At 39.4% G+C, this 19,822-nt stretch overlaps 1 protein-coding gene across 2 annotated transcripts in view; it reads right to left on the bottom strand.

Annotated features, from left to right (window-relative positions):
- Positions 1-19,822, bottom strand: part of dnajc2 (DnaJ (Hsp40) homolog, subfamily C, member 2) — a 48,166-nt gene that overhangs the window by 9,740 nt on the left and 18,604 nt on the right. For both annotated transcript variants that reach the window (XM_039761014.1, XM_039761015.1), the window contains 5 exons: positions 17,045-17,125; positions 14,330-14,395; positions 14,066-14,157; positions 4,719-4,840; positions 3,969-4,118 (listed from right to left, as the gene is read on the bottom strand). In XM_039761014.1, coding sequence (XP_039616948.1) covers positions 3,969-4,118; positions 4,719-4,840; positions 14,066-14,157; positions 14,330-14,395; positions 17,045-17,125 — 511 coding nt within the window. The remainder of the gene's footprint in view (positions 1-3,968; positions 4,119-4,718; positions 4,841-14,065; positions 14,158-14,329; positions 14,396-17,044; positions 17,126-19,822) is intronic.

The raw sequence follows: 19,822 nt of genomic DNA, 5'->3' as shown, positions 1-19,822 counted from the left end.
GTGAGAGGCCGAGCAGGTGTGGGCATACTTATTGCCCCGACTCGGAGCCTGTGCATTGGGGTTTACCCCGGTGGACGAGAGGGTGGCCTCCCTCTGCCTTCGGGTGGGGGAGGGTCCTTAGGGGTCCTGACTGTTGTTTGTGCGTATGCACCGAACAGCAGTTTGGAGTATCCACCCTTTTTGGAGTCTCTGGAGGGGTTGCTAGAGGGCATACCTTCTGGGATTCCCTCGTTTTGCTGGGAGACTTCAATGCTCATGTGGGCAATGACAGTGAGACCTGGAAGGGCGTGATTGGGAGGAATGGCCCCCCCGATCTGAACCCGAGCGGTGTTTTGTTATTGGACTTCTGTGCTCGTCACGGATTGTCCATAACGAACACCATGTTCAAGCATAAGGGTGTTCATATGTGCACTTGGCACCAGGACACCCTAGGCCTCAGGTCGATGATCGACTTTGTGGTCGTGGTCGTCGGACTTGCGGCCATATGTCTTGGACACTCGGGTGAAGAGAGGGGCGGAGCTGTCAACTGATCACCACCTGGTGGTGAGTTGGCTTCGATGGTGGGGAAGATGCGGTCAGACCTGGTAGGCCCAAAGCGTGTTGTGAGGGTCTGCTGGGAACGGCTGGCAGAGTCCCCTGTCAGAAGTAGCTTCAACTCCCACCTCCGCAGAACTTCAACCACGCCCCGAGGGAGGTGGGGACATTGAGTCCGAATGGGCCATGTTCCGTGCCTCTATTGTTGAGGCGGCTGACGGAGCTGTGGCCGCAAGGTGGTCGGTGCCTGTCGTGGCGGCAATCCCGAACCCGTTGGTGGACACGGCGGTGAGGGATGCCGTCAAGCTGAAGAAGGAGTCCTATAGGACTTTTTGTCCTGTGGGTCTCTGGAGGCAGCTGATAGGTACCGGCAGGCCAAGCGAACGCGCTCGGTTGTTGCTGAGGCAAAACTCGGGCATGGGAGGAGTTTGAGAGGCCATGGAGAACGACTTTCGGACGGCTTCGAGGAGATTCTGGTCCACCGTCCGGCGTCTCAGGAGGGGGAAGCAGTGCAGTGTCAACACCGTGAATGGTGGGTATGGTGCGCTGCTGACCTCACTTCGGGACGTTGTGGGTCGGTGGGAGGAGTACTTCAAGACCTCCTCAATCCCACTAACATGCCTTCCAATGAGGAAGCAGAGCCTGGGGACTCTGAGGTGGGCTCTCCCATCTCTGGGACTGAAGTCACCGAGGTGGTCAAAAACTCCTTGGTGGCAGGGCCCCGGGGTGGATGAGATCGCCGGAGTTCCTTAAGGCTCTGGATGTTGTAGGACTGTCTTGGTTGACACGTCTCTGCAACATCGCATGGACATCGGGACAGTGCCTCTGGATTGGCAGACCGGGTGGTGGTCCCCTCTTTAAAAGGGGACCGGAGGGTGTGTTCCAACTATAGAGGGATCACACTCCTCAGCCTCCCTGGAAAAGTCTATTCGGGGTTCTGGAGAGGAGGGTCCGTCGGATAGTGAACCTCGGATTCAGGAGGAACAGTGTGGTTTTGTCCTGGTCGGAACAGTGGACCAGCTCTTCACCCTTAGCAGAGTCCTGGAGGGTGCATGGGAGTTTGCCCACCGGTCTACATGTGTTTTGTGGACTTGGAAAAGGCATTGACCGTGTCCCTCGGGAATCCTGTGGGGGTGCTCGGGAGTATGGGGTACGGACCCCTGATAAGAGCTGTTCGGTCTCTGTACAACCGTGTCAGAGCTTGGTCCGCATTGCCGCAGTAAGTCGAGCCCGTTTCCAGTGAGAGTTGGACTACGCCAGGGCTGCCCTTTGTCACCGATTCTGTTCATAACTTTTATGGACAGAATTTCTAGGCGCAGCCAGGGTGTTGAAGGGTCCGGTTTGGTGGACTCAGGATTGGGTCACTGCTTTTGCAGATGATGTTGTCCTGTTTGCTTCATCAGGCCGTGATCTTCAGCTCTCTCTGGATCGGTTCGCAGCTGAGTGTGAAGCGGCTGGGATGAGAATCAGCACCTCCAAATCCGAGCATGGTCCTCAGCCGGAAAAGGGTGGAGTGCCCTCTCAGGGTTGGGGGAGAGATCCTGCCCCAAGTGGAGGAGTTCAAGTATCTCGGGGTCTTGTTCACGAGTGAGGGAAGAATGGGCGCGAGATCGACAGGCGGATGGTGCGGCATCCGCAGTGATGCGGCTCTGCATCGGTCTGTCGTGGTGAAAAGGAGCTGAGCCGTAAGGCAAAGCTCTCAATTTACCAGTCGATCTACGCTCCTACCCTCACCTATGGTCATGAGCTATGGGTAGTGACCGAAAGAACGAGATCGCGAATACAAGCGGCTGAAATGAGTTTCCTCCGCAGGGTGTCTGGGCTTTCCCTTAAAGATAGGGTGAGAAGCTCAGTCATCCGGGAGGGCTCAGAGTAGAGCCGCTGCTCCTCCGCATCGAGAGGAGTCAGATGAGGTGGCTCGGGCATCTGATCAGGATGCCTCCTGGACGCCTCCCTGGTGAGGTGTTCCATGCACGTCCAACCGGGAGGAGGCCCCGGGGAAGACCCAGGACACGCTGGAGGGACTATGTCTCCCGGCTGGCCTGGGAGCGCCTTTGGGATTCTCCTGGAAGAGCTGGAAGAAGTGGCCGGGGAGAGGGAAGTCTGGGCCTCTCTGCTTAAGCTGCTGCCCCCGCGACCCGACCTCGGATAAGTGGAAGAGGATGGATGGATGGATGGATGGTAACATTTGAAATATATATTAAGATATATTATTATTATATTAAATATTATTATATATTAAGATAAATATTTAAAGGGTTTTAAACGTAAAAAGTGTTGAGCAACACCATTGCATATATACAGCATGCATGTGAAACAAAAAACATCCAAGCAAACTTCTATATTTTCTCATCAAGTTTGTTTAAACACATTTCTCCCAAAACAAATATACTTTTATCTTCAGGGTTGTATATTTGTTTTAACAGGTCTCTTAAGAACCAGAAACCCGGTGAGAATCAAAAATGAAGATTGATACTAGTGCTAAATTATCTTACTTTGTAATTAAACTTCCGCAGGGCACTTCAGTACCTGTAGTGCAGTCTTTTTTGTCACCATATTTAGCAGTTTGTTCTTCAGTAACAGTACTAAGAATTACAAATTCTACACGAACAGCCAGAGACACTAAGAATGTTTTCTTGCTCTAAACTGAAGTTCCAGCAAACATGAATGTATAAGAGCATGGCTGCCTACTGAAGGAATATTAGCATCTTTCCTACTGCACTTTCCTGATGAATATTTAAATTAAAACTGTACAACTGGTCACAAATTTTTTAAATAGTTGGTTTTTTTTCTTGATAAGATCAGCAGGAATTCCACACACTTACATGCAATACATTATAAATATAGAATGCTAAAGACAAAACAACTAATTAATTTATGTACATGAAGATACAGTGATATAACTGGTCACTCAATTTCTTCCTATTCCCCAACAACGACATTTACCAACATAAGTTTTCTAAGATGGCTTAGATTCCTAACACTGGTCAGTACATGGGAGAGAATATGCCCCGACACACTTTTCCGTTTACAAAAGCATAGAAATTGACAAAATAAAAGCAAACCAAAATAATTAACTAATTGTTAATAATAAAAAACTACATGAGAAGAAAACAAAATTAGATTACGTGAACTTCCATATTTTACTTTGGAAAATGGTATTTATTGATGTTCTCTATTCTAAAATATTCATTCTGCCTCCAAATGGAGTAAAAGCTACCTACACCACTGCACAAAAAGTTTTATCTATAATCATAGCAAATCGGTAAAATACAGAAATCTGTAACATAAAGCATAAACAAAACTGCTTAAAAATTATAATGTGGCAGTCAGCATTTCTTAATACCCAGACTTGATGCACATAAATTGTAATTGCAAGTGCATTAGTGTATCTATAGCAGAAATAAAATAGCAAATTTGATGTCAAGTCCTACCTTGCATATTGTTCTGAGTTTTTGTCTTTCCTTTTTGATGGCTTTTTTCTGAACTTCTTTCTCCTTCTTGGCCTGAAGTGCTACTTGTTTAGCTTCTTCTTCTTCTTTCTCCTTCCTAAGTCGTTCAGCTTCAAGTTCTGCTTGCTTTATCTGAGAATGTCAGATTTAAAAATAAATAAAACAAACAACCTTTATTCCCCAATAACTAAGCAGGTGAAATACTTACCATCCCTACAGTTTATACTTTAAGTACAGCAGAACAGTTTAAAATACTAAATCCCAAGAAGCTTGATGAATTCATATAAGGATTAGAATTATGGACATAAATAATGTAATTAAAGGTGCCCTCATTCAAATGAATGAAAATATACAGTACAGGCCAAAAATCTGGACACACCTCCTCATTCAATGTGTTTTCAAATAAAACCATTTCAGGTGACTACCTGTTGAAGCTCACGAGAGAATGCCAAGAGTGTGCAAAGCAGTAATCAGAGCAAAGGGTGGCTATTTTGAAGAAACTAGAATATAAAACATGTTTTCAGTTATTTCACCTTTTTTTGTTAAGTACATAACTCCACATGTGTTCATTCATAGTTTTGATGCCTTCAGTGAGAATCTACCAATGTAAATGGTCATGAAAATAAAGAAAACACATTAAATGAGGAGGTGTGTCCAAACTTTTGGCCTGTACTGTATCTTTATTTAAAACTGCTAAAACACAATGGTAAAAATTATCTGCAAAGCTCTAACCCGCTCTCTTTCTTCCTGCTCCTTCCGCTTTGCATCAGCTTTAGCTTTCTTCTCTGCTTCTTTTCTTGCTTTTTCATCATCCTTAAACTTTTTTATACGAGGATCACAACTGTATGCTGTGTCTGGAAATATTCAAACAAAAAAAGCACATCAATAAAGAAGTTATTAAAAAAGGTGGTTAATGAAAAAGATAATCTAGAACATAAATGTACTAAATTACAATTGCAATCACTTTATAAATAATATAAACTATTTACAAAGCTTTATAAAATTACATATTCTACAATTCTAACCATAATAAAACACTACATAACAACAATACAAGATTACCATTTTACAGCAGCAAAAACATTACTCCAGTTAGGCTTTTGCGTCGTTAGAAAATATAAAATGCAAATCATTAGCTACGTAGTAATACCTCAGAATACACTTAGTACAAATAAACTGACTTGATTTGTTGATATCAAATGGTGAAATTAAGTGTAATGTCTTGCTGTTTTAGCCATTTATACAGTGGTGTGAAAAACTATTTGCCCCCTTCCTGATTTCTTATTCTTTTGCATGTTTGTCACACAAAATGTTTCTGATCATCAAACACATTTAACCATTAGTCAAATATAACACAAGTAAACACAAAATGCAGTTTTTAAATGATGGTTTTATTATTTAGAGAGAAAAAAAAAATCCAAACCTACATGGCCCTGTGTGAAAAAGTAATTGCCCCCTGAACCTAATAACTGTTGGGCCACCCTTAGCAGCAATAACTGCAATCAAGCGTTTGCGATAACTTGCAATGAGTCTTTTACAGCGGTCTGGAGGAATTTTGGCCCACTCATCTTTGCAGAATTGTTGTAATTCAGCTTTATTTGAGGGTTTTCTAGCATAAACCGCCTTTTTAAGGTCATGCCATAGCATCTCAATTTGATTCAGGTCAGGACTTTGACTAGGCCACTCCAAAGTCTTCATTTTGTTTTTCTTCAGCCATTCAGAGGTGGATTTGCTGGTGTGTTTTGGGTCATTGTCCTGTTGCAGCACCCAAGATCGCTTCAGCTTGAGTTGACGAACAGATGGCCGGACATTCTCCTTCAGGATTTTTTGGTAGACAGTAGAATTCATGGTTCCATCTATCACAGCAAGCCTTTCAGGTCCTGAAGCAGCAAAACAACCCCAGACCATCACACTACCACCACCATATTTTACTGTTGTTATGATGTTCTTTTTCTGAAATGCTGTGTTCCTTTTACGGCAGATGTAACAGGACATTTGCCTTCCAAAAAGTTCAACTTTTGTCTCATTAGTCCACAAGGTATTTTGCCAAAAGTCTTGGCAATCATTGAGATGTTTCTTAGCAAAATTGAGACGAGCCCTAATGTTCTTTTTGTTTAACAGTGGTTTGCGTCTTGGAAATCTGCCATGCAGGCCGTTTTGCCCAGTCTCTTTCTTATGGTGGAGTCGTGAACACTGACCTTAATTGAGGCAAGTGAGGCCTGCAGTTCTTTAGACATTGTCCTGGGGTCTTTTGTGACCTCTCGGATGAGTCGTCTTTGCGCTCTTGGGGTAATTTTGGTCGGCCGGCCACTCCTGGGAAGGTTCACCACTGTTCCATGTTTTTGCCATTTGTGGATAATGGCTCTTACTGTGGTTCACTGGAGTCCCAAAGCTTTAGAAATGGCTTTATAACCTTTACCAGACTGATAGATCTCAATTACTTCTGTTCTCATTTGTTCCTGAATTTCTTTGGATCTCGGCATGTCTAGCTTTTGAGGTGCTTTTGGTCTACTTCTCTGTGTCAGGCAGCTCCTATTTAAGTGATTTCTTGATTGAAACAGGTGTGGCAGTAATCAGGCCTGGGGGTGGCTACGAAATTGAAGTCAGGTGTGATACACCACAGTTAGGTTATTTTTTAACAAGGGGGCAATTACTTTTTCACACAGGGCCTTGTAGGTTTAGATTTTTTCTCCCTAAATAATAAAAACCATCATTTAAAAACTGCATTTTGTGTTTACTTGTGTTATATTTGACTAATAGTTAAATGTGTTTGATGATCAGAAACATTTTGTGTGACAAAAATGCAAAAGAATAAGAAATCAGGAAGGGGGCAAATTGTTTTTTACACCACTGTATATCGAAAAAGAACTTCAGTGGTGACATCTTCTAAGCATCAAGCCAAACACGAGGTGGTTCAGTGACAGAAACAATAAGATGAAATGACACTGAAGCACGCAGCAGAGAAAAAGGTATGCCTGAATACAGAGATACTGAGCAGCTGGATAATACTGGCTCATCAACATGGTCCGACATACTCGACGATACAGAATGCAAGTACACCAAGAACAGAGAACTGTATGTCGACAAACAGAGATATTGTTAAATACTCACAACTTCGAGACATGTAAAAACATTACATTTACATCCTTGCATCAATGTTTGTCTGAAGAGCACTACTTATAAAATTTAGATTGGAAATGTGCTTACTTCAGTACTGTATTTTTTCATACTGAAAGCAAAAGAATGTGTTGCCAAAGTGAAAATGTTTAGCTTGTGTTGAATGAACCACCAGAACCAATAAAATAAATTATAATTTCTATAGGACCTGAAAGCAGAAACTATTTAGAATACTTAAGAGGTATCAACAGTTGTTTATTTTTGGTATCAATAAGAATTTGATAATCTTCTAGGAAACATTTTCACTTCCCTTTTAATTTATGACAGGAGGTCCATGTGTTCCACTAGTATAATAAATTATGGTATTATACAGGGGTTAGCAAAAGTTGGTTTACAGTTTTAATGATAATAAAAAGATGACAAATAAGATAAATAGTACAATAATTAAATAATACAAGAATAAATTCTTGTGGTTTGCACACTGTAAACCCACTTTTACCGACTCCTGTATGTCTTCACAGGAGTCTTGATATACTGTAAATCAGAGAATATCTGTGGAATTAACACAGCTGCAAGACACAAGAGTAAGGCAAAGAAAAATCTGATAAGTTATAAGGAAAAAAATTAAATCCAGAAGCAAATGCTAATATAAAAAGGTCTTAGTAGTAAGTAAGAAAAAGACTTCCTAGAGTAATAAATAAACAATCTAATCTCCTGGAAGAGAAGTTAATTATACTGTAAAAATTTGCAATAATTATTAGGAAAACTGGGCCAGCCAAAAATCAAAAATATACCAAGGAATTAAAATGCACAATAAATTGTTCTCTTCCATAGAAACTGTGCCTCTGGAAAATATTTTAGGAAGTCCACACCTCTTGCTCCTTGTAAATTTTAGGGAAATCCTTGACAAGCCTTCTGCTTTTTAATACAGTGCATCCGGAAAGTATTCACAGTGCATCACTTTTTCCACATTTTGTTATGTTACAGCCTTATTCCAAAATGGATTAAAATCATTTTTTTCCTCTGAATTCTACACACAACACCCCATAATGACAACGTGAAAAAGTTTACTTGAGGTTTTTGCAAATTTATTAAAAATAAAAAAACTGAGAAAGCACATGTACACAAGTATTCACAGCCTTTGCCATGAAGCTGAAAATTGAGCTCAGGTGCATCCCGTTTCCTCTGATCATCCTTGAGATGTTTCTGCAACTTAATTGGAGTCCACCTGTGGTAAATTCAGTTGATTGAATATGATTTGGAAAGGCACACACCTGTCTATATAAAGGTCCCACAGTTGACAGTTCATGTCAGAGCACAAACCAAGCATGAAGTCAAAAGAACTGTTTGTAGACATCCGAGACAGGATTGTATTGAGGCACAAATCTGGGGAAGGTTACAGAAAAATTTCTGCTGCTTTGAAGGTCCCAATGAGCACAGTGGCCTCCATCATCCGTAAGTGGAAGAAGTTTGAAACCACCAGGACTCTTCCTAGAGCTGACCGGCCATCTAAACATAGCGATCGGGGGAGAAGGGCCTTAGTCAGGGAGGTGACCAAGAACCCAAAGGTCACTCTGTCAGAGCTCCTGAGGTCCTCTGTGGAGAGAGGAGAACCTTCCAGAAAGACAACCATCTCTGCAGCAATCCACCAATCAGGCCTGTATGGTAGAGTGGCCAGACGGAAGCCACTCCTTAGTAAAAGGCACATGGGAGCCCACCTGGAGATTGCCAAAAGACACCTGAAGGACTCTCAGACCATGAGAAATAAAAATCTCTAGTCTGATGAGACAAAGATTGAACTCTCTGGTGTGAATGCCAGGCGTCACGTTTGGAGAAAACCAGGCACCGCTCATCACCAGGCCAATACCTTCCCTACAGTGAAGCATGGTGATGGCAGCATCACGCTGTGGGCATGTTTTTCAGTGGCAGGAACTGGGAGACTAGTCAGGATAAAGGGAAAGATGACTGCAGCAATGTACAGAGACATCCTGGATAAAAACTGCTCCAGAGCGCTCTTGACCTCAGACTGGGGCGACGGTTCATCTTTCAGCAGGACGACGACCCTAAGCACACAGGCAACATATCAAAGGAGTGGTTTCAGGACAACTCTGTGAATGTCCTTGAGTGGCCCTGCCAGAGCCCAGACTTGAATCCGATTGAACATCTCTGGAGAGATCTTAAAATGGCTGTGTACCGACGCTTCCCATCCAACCCGATGCAGCTTGAGAGGTGCTGCAAAGAGGAATGGGCGAAACTGGCCAAGGATAGGTGTGCCAAGCTTGTGGCATCATATTCAAAAAGACTTGAGGCTTGAAGAGAAAGAGAGCAGGCTTGATCTATATCTAATCTATCATCTCAATCTTTATAATTATAACTATCAACGTAATAATAAGCTGCATGGCAACAACTCTTGGGGGAATAAGAAATTAAGACCTAAACTATTTCACTTCCAGTTAAGACTATAATATGACACCAAAAACTCAGAATCAGTGTCTCCATGATGGGACAGTTAACTTCGTAAGCTGGAATGTTAAAGGCCTGAATCACGAATTAAAGAGAAAGAAAGTACTTTCTCACCTAACAGGTCTAAATGCTAAAATAATATTTTTACAGGAAACCCACTTACTAAGTAAGGATCAGTTCCGGCTGCAAAAAGACTGGACTGGCCAAATGTTCCATTCTAGTTTTACAAAGAAAACTAGAGGGGTGGGAATTCTCATACATAGAACAGTACCATTTGTAGCATCAGATGTAGTATTGGATCCTGAAGGGAGATATGTGATGGTCATGGGAGACTTATCTAACTGTAAAATGATTTTGATAAATGTTTATGCACCTAATGTTGATGATAAGGAATTTATACAAAATTTATTTGCATCCATTCCCAATCTGAACACTCATAAACTTATAATGGCTGGGGACTTTAATTGTGTTCTAAATCCACTTTTAGATAAGACTTCCTCCACAGGGGGAACGCAACTAACACCGCAAAGATAATTACAAAGTTTATAACTGATCACAACTTATCAGATCCCTGGAGGTTTTTAAACCCAAATTCAAGAACATATTCTTTCTACTCACCAGTACATCATTGCTACTCAAGGATTGATTACTTCTTTATAGATAATAACTTCTTGCCTAAGATTAAATCTTGTAAATACGATGCTATTGTTATTTCAGACCATGCTCCGATGATCTTGGAGCTGAAATTACTAAGCCCCATACACTCACCCCCAGATGGCGTCTCAATCCGCTTCTATTAGCTGACGAGAATTGTACTGAATTTATATCCAAACAAATTGAATTCTTTCTAGAGACAAATACATCCCCTGAGATCTCTGCAGGAATACTCTGGGAAACTCTTAAGGCCTTCTTAAGAGGACAGATTATCTCATATCTTTCCCACAGAAATAAATCCGAGCGAAGAAAGTAGCAGAGATAAAAGCGAAATTACTAAAATAGATGAAGAACATGCCAGACTACCAAGCGAGACTCTACATAAGAGGAGGCAGGCTCTACATTCAGAATTAAACCTCTTGACAACTAAAGAAACCGAACAACTAATTTACAAATCCAGACATCATTATTATGAACATGGAGAGAAAGCTAATAAGCTTTTAGCGCAACAAATTCACAAGCAAGAAGTGCAACGCAATCTCGTAATTACTAACACGAATGGAGATAAAATCATCGAACACAAAAATATAATGTACACTTTTAGAGACTACTATAAATCCCTATATACTACTGAGTTTAAAGAAGACAATATACAATCTAATGCATTTCTGGATAAATTACAGATACCACAAATTGACGCTATTAGTGTGGAGGAGCTCGATAAACCTCTGTCATTATCAGAATTACTGGATGCTATAAAGTCACTCCAAGGTGGAAAAGCAGCAGGCCCTGATGGCTACCCTGCAGAGTTTTACAAGAAATTCTCCGCTCAGCTAGCTCCCTCCTATTAGCAACATTTACAGAAGCCAGAGATAACCAATCTCTTCCACAAACCTTTCGCCAAGCACTAATCACTGTCTTTCCAAAACAAAATAAGGACTTATTACAATGTGCATCATACAGACCAATTTCACTTCTGAATAACGACGTTAAAATACTCTCTAAAATCATAGCTAGAAGGATGGAGAAAGTGCTCCCTCAGTAATATCACAAGACCAAACTGGATTTATTAGGGGCCGACACTTATCTTCAAATCTTCGACGCCTGTTTAATGTAATATACTCACCAACTAAATCAAACACCCCAGAAATATTATTATCATTGGATGCAGAAAAGCATTCGACATGATTGAATGGAAATACCTTTTACTATTTTGGAGAAGTTTGGGTTTGGCCCAACATTTGTGCATGGATTAAATTACTGTATACTAACCCAGAAGCTTCAGTTTGCATCAATAACATTTGCTCAGACTACTTTAAACTAGAACGTGGCACAAGACAAGGATGCCCTTTGTCACCACTGCTGTTTGCAATTGCCATTGAACCACTGGCAATACATTGTCGAAATACTGATCAGATAAAGGGGATTAGCAGAGAAGGACTGGAACAGAAAATCTCATTATATGCAGATGACATGGTACTGTATATATCGGACCCAGAAAATTCTGTGCCTGCAGTCTTAGCAGCACTCACAGAATTTCAAAAGCTCTCTGGTCTCAGAATTAATCTGAATAAAAGTGTACTCTTTCCGTGAATTCGCAAGCATATAATATTAGATTAGACACCCTTCCTTTTATCATTGCAGAACAGTTTAAATACCTCGGGGTAAACATCACAAGTAAACATAAAGCTCTTTATCAACAAAATTTCGTCGTCTGTATGGAAAAAATTAAACAAGACTTGCATAGATGGTCAACCCTTCATCTCACACTAGCTGGAAGAATTAACACTGTTAAGATGAATATTCTTCCTAAGCTCCTTTTTTTATTTCAAAACATACCAATATACATTAATAAATCGTTCTTTAAGCAATTAGATTCAACAATAACCTCATTTATTTGGAATTCTAAACATCCACGCATCAAAAGAGCGACCCTACAAAGACAAAAGGCAGAAGGCGGCATGGCTCTACCTAACTTCCAGTTTTATTACTGGGGGCAAATATACAGTCGATAAGAACCTGGACACAAATAGAAGAACATACACAGGCATGGACCGCAATAGAAGTAAAATCCTGCAGTACTTCTTTGTATTCCTTGCTTTGTGCTCCAATAAACACACGCTATCGGCAATACACTAATAACCCAATTGTGCTCCACTCACTTAGAATCTGGAACCAATGTAGAAAGCATTTTAAGACGGAGAAGCTTCTTTCTGTGGCACCCTGCAAAAGAACCACCTCTTTCAACCCTCACAAACATATGCAGTTTTTAATATCTGGAAAAATTTGGAATTAACTTGCTTAGAGATCTTTATATAGACAACGCCTTTGCATCCTATGAACAATTACATTCCAAATTTAACATTCCAGCTACAAATTTCTTTCACTATCTTCAAATCAGGAACTTTGTTAAACAGAACCTTCCAGATTTTCCTCATCTTGCACCCTCATCCACGCTGGAAAAATTATTGCTCAATTTCAAGGAGTTAGACTCCATCTCTACAATATATAAAATCCTTTTACAATCCCTTCCTTTCAAAGATCCAAGAGGACACTGGGAAAATGACCTCTCAATTAATATATCAGAAAAGGAGTGGAAAGTAGCAATGCAGAGAATTCACTCAAGCTCCATATGCAAAGCATACAATTATACAACTCAAAATTATATATCGAGCACATCTGTCTCACTAAAACTCTCAAAATGTTTCCAGGGCATGATCCAACCTGCGAACGTTGCAACCAAGCCCCAGCCTCACTAGGTCACATGTTCTGGGCCTGCTCCAAATTAACATTATTCTGGACAAAAATTTTTAATTACCTCTCAGACAGTCTTGGACTCACAATCCCTCCTAACCCATTAACAGCTGTGTTTGGGGTTCTTCCAGAGGGTCTTAAAGTGGAGAAAGACAAACAAATTGTGATTGCATTCACTACACTGTTGGCACGCAGACTTATTCTGATAAACTGGAAGAACCCAAACTCTCCTCTTTTAAGTCAGTGGGAAACTGATGTGTTATATTATTTAAAATTGGAAAAAATCAAATACTCAGTTAGAGGATCTGTGCAGACTTTTTCAAAACATGGCAGGATCTAATCAGTAATATTTTGAAATGATTTTATAAAGCACAGAGAATTTGTTGATTTAGGTATTTTTAAAAGCCTTAAATTTTACACCGCTTGGCTTGCTCTCTCTCTCAAGGGTGGGGATCGATCTGTTCTTAGCATAATTCTTTTTTTTTGTAAAACTTGATTGCTATGTATTGATTGTAATAAAATTAATAAATAAATAAAAAAAAAAAAAAAAAAAAAAGACTTGAGGCTGTAATTGCTGCCAAAGGTGCATCGACAAAGTATTGAGCAAAGGCTGTGAATACTTATGTACATGTGATTTCTCAGTTTTTTTATTTTTAATAAATTTGCAAAAACCTCAAGTAAACTTTTTTCACATTGACATTATGGGGTGTTGTGTGTAGAATTCTGAGGGAAAAAATGAATTTAATCCATTTTGGAATAAGGCTGTAACATAACAAAATGTGGAAAAAGTGATGCGCTGTGAATACTTTCCGGATGCACTGTATGTTTTTGGCATCTGATCTTCTGCACTGGAGATTTTACCCTTCTGCAAATGTGCTCAATTCTTTCAAATCTGTTTAACTTCTTTCTGTGTGTTATTTCATTTAAGGTATGGTTCTATTTAAAAACTAGGCTTTTTGAATCCATTCATTCTGGTTTATGGTGTTATTCTGTATATAACATGTATGAAAGTAATAATCTGAAAGTTAAGACCTTTACCTAATATTTGGGATTTGGATAGTGGAAACAAAACAATAAAACACAATATGTACCAACTAATGTTCTTATTCTGTTCATTTCTTCTTTTTTCCTCTGGGCCCTAGCAGCTCGGTTTTGCTTCTCAATCCACCTTCTTTCATCTCGGCTAAAAGAAAATGGAATTTGATTACATTTAAACTAAACATTAGTTAATAAATGTTATTATGATATTTTTCCAACATGCATGTTATGACATTTTTCTTGTAAAATACAAACCTGTGCCCCAATAGTATTATACAACATTCATTACATTAGCAGTCCAACTAAATAATACCAACCATTCTGCTTTTTCCTTTTCCTCTTCATCCAAGTAAGAAAATTCTCTCCAGGAATCGAAGTTATACCTAAGTTATGAGGGATTGAGAGAGGAAAAATATGTAGTTGTATAAAACCATGAAAATGTACAAAATTCCACTTATCAAACAAGTTAATTGTATAGTCTTATTATTATATTTATTTAATAATAATCATACAATATTAACTAGTAAACAGCAAAAACATAAGAAAACAAATGAAATCTTCATTAAAATGTTTATGATTATGTTTGTTTCAATAATTTCTTTTGTTAATGAAACTGTATTCATTTTCAGAATTGTGGAGTTGGGAGTAACAAATTGTTTGGTTTCTTGTGAGGATGTTTACTTTATTTACCCTTGAAATAACCAATTACTTTGGTCATGAGGCCAGGGTGCAGCATATGAGTGTTATAATTCCTATGCCATTCACAGTTTTTTTTTTTTTTTTTGTAAATACCCTTTATTTTATTCTGAAAGTCTACACTAAAATCTCCTTGCCATACTACTAACAACTCTAAAAATATGTATGGGCTGCATTACAACTCTCCTCCTGATCCATTGATTTACTTTTGTCAAATTAAACAGCAACTGTTAACGTTACTCCAAAATTATCCTAAGTTGCAAGATACAACTTTTTGGTCTCCATGTGAATATACTGTATATGATGTTCAAAAATGTTCAAGTTTTGTTGGGTTTTTGTTTTTGCTAGAATTTAAATGTGTTTTTTCCCCCACAGCATTCAGAACCCAAAATTGAACTCACCAATTATGATACAAACCGGATTCCAAAAAAGTTGGGACACTAAACAAATTGTGAATAAAAACTGAATGCAATGATGTGGAGATGGCAAATGTCAATATTTTATTTCTAATAGAACGTAGATGACAGATCAAACGTTTAATCCAAGTAAATGTATCATTTTAAAGGAAAAATATGTTGATTCAAAATTTCACAGTGTCAACAAATCCCAAAAAAGTTGGGACAAGTAGCAATAAGGTCTAATTAGGTCAATTGGCAACATGACTGGGTATAACAAGAGCTTCTCAGAGTGGCAGTGTCTCTCAGAAGCCAAGATGGGTAGAGGATCACCAATTCCCACAATGTTGCGCAGAAAGATAGTGGAGCAATATCAGAAAGGTGTTACCCAGAAAAATTGCAAAGACTTTGCATCTATCATCATTAACTGTGCATAACATCATCCGAAGATTCAGAGAATCTGGAACAATCTCTGTGCGTAAGGGTCAAGGCCATAAAACCATACTGGATGACTGTGATCTCTGGGCCCTTAAACGACACTGTACCACAAACAGGAATGCTACTGTAAAGGAAATCACAGAATGGGCTCAGGAATACTTCCAGAAACCATTGTCAGTGAACACAATCCACCGTGCCATCCGCCGTTGCCAGCTGAAACTCTACAGTGCAAAGAAAAAGCCATTTCTAAGCAAGATCCACAAGCTCAGGCGTTTTCACTGGGCCAGGGATCATTTAAAATGGAGTGTGGCAAAATGGAAGACTGTTCTGTGGTCAGACGAGTCACGATTCAAAGTTCTTTTTGGAAATCTGGGACGCCATGTCATCCGGACCAAAGAGGACATGGACAACCCAAGTTGTTATCAACGCTCAGTTCAGTAGCCTGCATCTCTGATGGTATGGGGTTGCATAAGTGCGTGTGGCATGGGCAGCTTGCATGTCTGGAAAGGCACCATCAATGCAGAAAAATATATTCAGGTTCTAGAACATATGCTCCCATCCAGATGTCATCTCTTTCAGGGAAGACCCTGCATTTTTCAACAAGATAATGCCAGACCACATTCTGCATCAATCACAACATCATGGCTGCGTAGGAGAAGGATCCGGGTACTGAAATGGCCAGTCTGCAGTCCAGATCTTTCACCTATAGAGAACATTTGGCGCATCATAAAGAGGAAGGTGCGACAAAGAAGGCCCAAGACGACTGAACAGTTAGAGGCCTGTATTAGACAAGAATGGGAGAGCATTCCTATTTCTAAACTTGAGAAACTGGTCTCCTCGGTCCCCAGACATCTGTTGAGTGTTGTAAGAAGAAGGGGAGATGCCACACAGTGGTGAAAATGGCCTTGTCCCAACTATTTTGGGATTTGTTGACACCATGAAATTCTGAATCAACATATTTTTCCCTTAAAATGATACATTTTCTCAGTTTAAACTTTTGTTCCGTGATTTATGTTCTATTCTGAATAAAATATTAGAAGTTGGCACCTCCACATCATTGCATTCAGTTTTTATTCACGATTTGTATAGTGTCCCAACTTTTTTGGAATCCGGTTTGTATTTTGGTCTTAAAATGAGGCATAACTTTATAAAAACAATGTTATTTTGGAAAAAGGCTTTATGGTGTGTATAAATTGAAGTGCATCTATTTTACTACTTTTTTAAGATTTAGAAAATTAGAAAACAGAACAGTTGTATGCAAAAAAGACACAAACTTAACAGACACTCCACCAACTTTGTGTGTGATAAAACTATATAAAGAGATTTAGAAATTTCTAATATGGTAGCCAAAAAAAGGATATTGTAAATTTTCTATTAGTAACTGATGTGCCAGAGTTCTGAACTTGTCTACTGTTGCTTGTTATTTAGTGAAAAATCACATGAACATCTAAACTGGACAGCAAAATATGCTTTTGTGAAACTCAAACTTTGAAGTTTACTTACCAAAATGAATAAAATGCATCAACATCCTCAAATGAGGAGGACATATTTCCTAATTTAGGAACATGTTTCTTTGAAGTCCATCTAAAAAAAAAGTAAACAATAAAATTAGAGTGTAATTGATTTCGAGTTACAATAATAAAAAAAGGTGTATTTTTGTAAAACAAAAGTGCAACTGCTAAATGGTGTACAAAAATGGAAAATGGTGGGGATTAACACAAGATGGCCAATGTGTTAAGAATTTTGGAGAAAAAAATTATCAGCACTACTTAGCATTCAAAGCATCACATGAGTCCCACGAATGCAAATAATGTCAGATACTGTGTAAAAGGAATTCAAATATCAGTAGGTGCTTGGAGTAGAAAAATAATGTGAGCCGAGTGTGTGAAGCATGACTGGGAATTGCCAAAGCCAGCATCTCCACTTCTTATTATCCAATATTGGAGGAACATTTAAATGCAAAAGATGTATTGTATAATATAGATATGCTTTAATCTAGAGTTTCAGACATGATCCTTCAAAAAAATTGATTATAAGAGCATTAAATAGTACTTAGATTAAATGAACCACTCAATTAAAATAAGAAAATTGTACCCAAATTTGCACAAGTTTGTTTTCATTGTATTATAGAATCAGCAATAAACCATTAAAAAAAACACTATACCGTGTACACACAGCTCACCAGTATAAAATATTATAGTGCTTACATCAAAAGTTCTGTCTTGAGGCAAAGTTCATTTATTTTGCTTAATTACCCTACCATTTTGATCAGACTCTTTAAATAAATGGGCCAGGGGGCCTAAAAATGACAACATTTCTATGTTTTCTAGATTTTCTAAAATAAAACATTATTTAAAAATGAATTCATAATCATTGTGAACCCATAAAAAACAGAACACATCATCAAATTTGGCTCACATGCTGACCAAAACAAGCTGAAAGAAGACTCCAAGATCCGCAAGTTAATGCCATATTTTCTAATGACATATCCTAAAACGTAAATCAATTATTGGAAACAGACTGACCAGATTTGGACTAGGTTGGGAGTCAGGAAGAAAGAGCCGTCTACTCTCAAAAACAGAAAATAGGGTGTGAAACAAGGCTGGTACAAGGTGCAATAGACAAAAGAGACAAACTAAGTTATTTTGCTAGAATACAGATTTTTTTTATTTATTAAGAAAACAAAATTTACAAGACATACTGACAGAAAAATCTATCATGCATGCCTATAAAATGAAAAAAAGTCAGAGGCGCATAATTATTAAAGCTCCAGTGAAAAACTCATCTATTGCTTTGAAAGCATATTTTACTATGTGAGAAAGATCTAACGGAATATGCCACATAAGATGGGATGTTCAGAATTTGTCAAATGAGATGTTCAAATATGCTTAAATATTAGAATATTAAAAAGAGAAATCAGTAAATTGTTTGTAGTACAAGTGTTTTGGCTATCTTGAAAACTTGTGTGAAATATCTTCTGTTCCTTGTTGTACTGTGTTGTAAAAACTGCAAAGCTGGTCCAACACAAGAAACATCTGGTGCCAGACAAGCTTCCTACAATATCTGCAGTCTCTTAATGAATTACTGAAAACATCACTATGAGGCCTAGTGAAGAAGAGAGTACCTGGAGTAGAAATAACCTTTTAAAAAAAAAAAAAAAAAAAGAGTCATGCTCAGAAATCTGGTCAATCACTGCCTTCTGACTCCAAATGCTGGTAAACTTACTTCAATATTTTTTCTTCAGGACAAAGCAGCAAATCAATAAACTTAATCTTCAATAATATACTTTACTCAAGCTGCTAAGGTCATTTCCATTGTGAGCAAGATTTGAGATTTCTGAATAACTCCTGCAACTTAAACTTAATGTTGAACTGAAGAAAACAAAGTTTTGCCTGACGATCAATTTTTGGACCCTAGAATGAAAAATGACCTTTGGTAGGAAGAGGGAGGAACTCCGTGTCTATCATCAAATCAAAGCATCAGATGCAGAGGACAGAAAGATATGGAAGAAGATGATCCGCTGTGGCAACCCCTAACGGGAGCAGCCGAAAGAAGAAGATGATGAGTTACCAATTGGCACTACTTTTAGAAGTTAAAAACCTTCAAAGAGCTATTCTAAAAACCTTCAAAAAGTAGTGTAAGGGACGGCCGGCAGCTCAACCCAGCCAGGATGCCCAGAGTAGGGAAGGATGGGGGAAGGCAACTACGCTTAGACACTGCCTCCCCCAAGATGCTAGATGGGGACTTCCCTGCAGCATAGCGGTGCCCCAGATTCCCGCAGGGCACTATGGGATTTACAGTTCGGCTTCACAGCCCTGCTGAGAACCGTGGGTGCCGCCAGGAGACGCTGCAGGAGGACTTGGGGAGTCATGCTTCCTTCAGAGCCCGGAAGTACCAGTGAGTCACGAGGATGGAAATCCAGAAGTAAATCCAAGCTGACGAAAAGTTCTCCATCTAACCCATAAGTGTTGGCAAGTCACATGGACAGAAGCACTTCCGAGATGGACACTATATAAAGGACTGCTGGGAACCCACCAAGCGAGCCAGAGTCGGTGAAGGTGGACGAAGCTTGCTGAGAAGTGTGCATTTGATATTATTACATATATATAGTCATGCACGAGTGTTTGGGGAACAGCGGATCGACCCGGTTTGCTTCGGAACACGTCCCATGAGGGGACGACGGCGGTGTACTAACCTGTCTTTTCTTCCTTCCTTAGAAAGACCGAAACGTCACAGCCGTAAACAACGCCTGGACGACTATAGGAAGCACACACTTCCGGG

The sequence above is a fragment of the Polypterus senegalus genome, chromosome 8, assembly GCF_016835505.1.
Source record: "Polypterus senegalus isolate Bchr_013 chromosome 8, ASM1683550v1, whole genome shotgun sequence".
NCBI classification, from domain to species: Eukaryota; Metazoa; Chordata; class Cladistia; order Polypteriformes; family Polypteridae; genus Polypterus; species Polypterus senegalus.
Note: the sequence above shows the minus strand (reverse complement) of the source record. Positions and strands in the feature narration are given on the sequence as shown.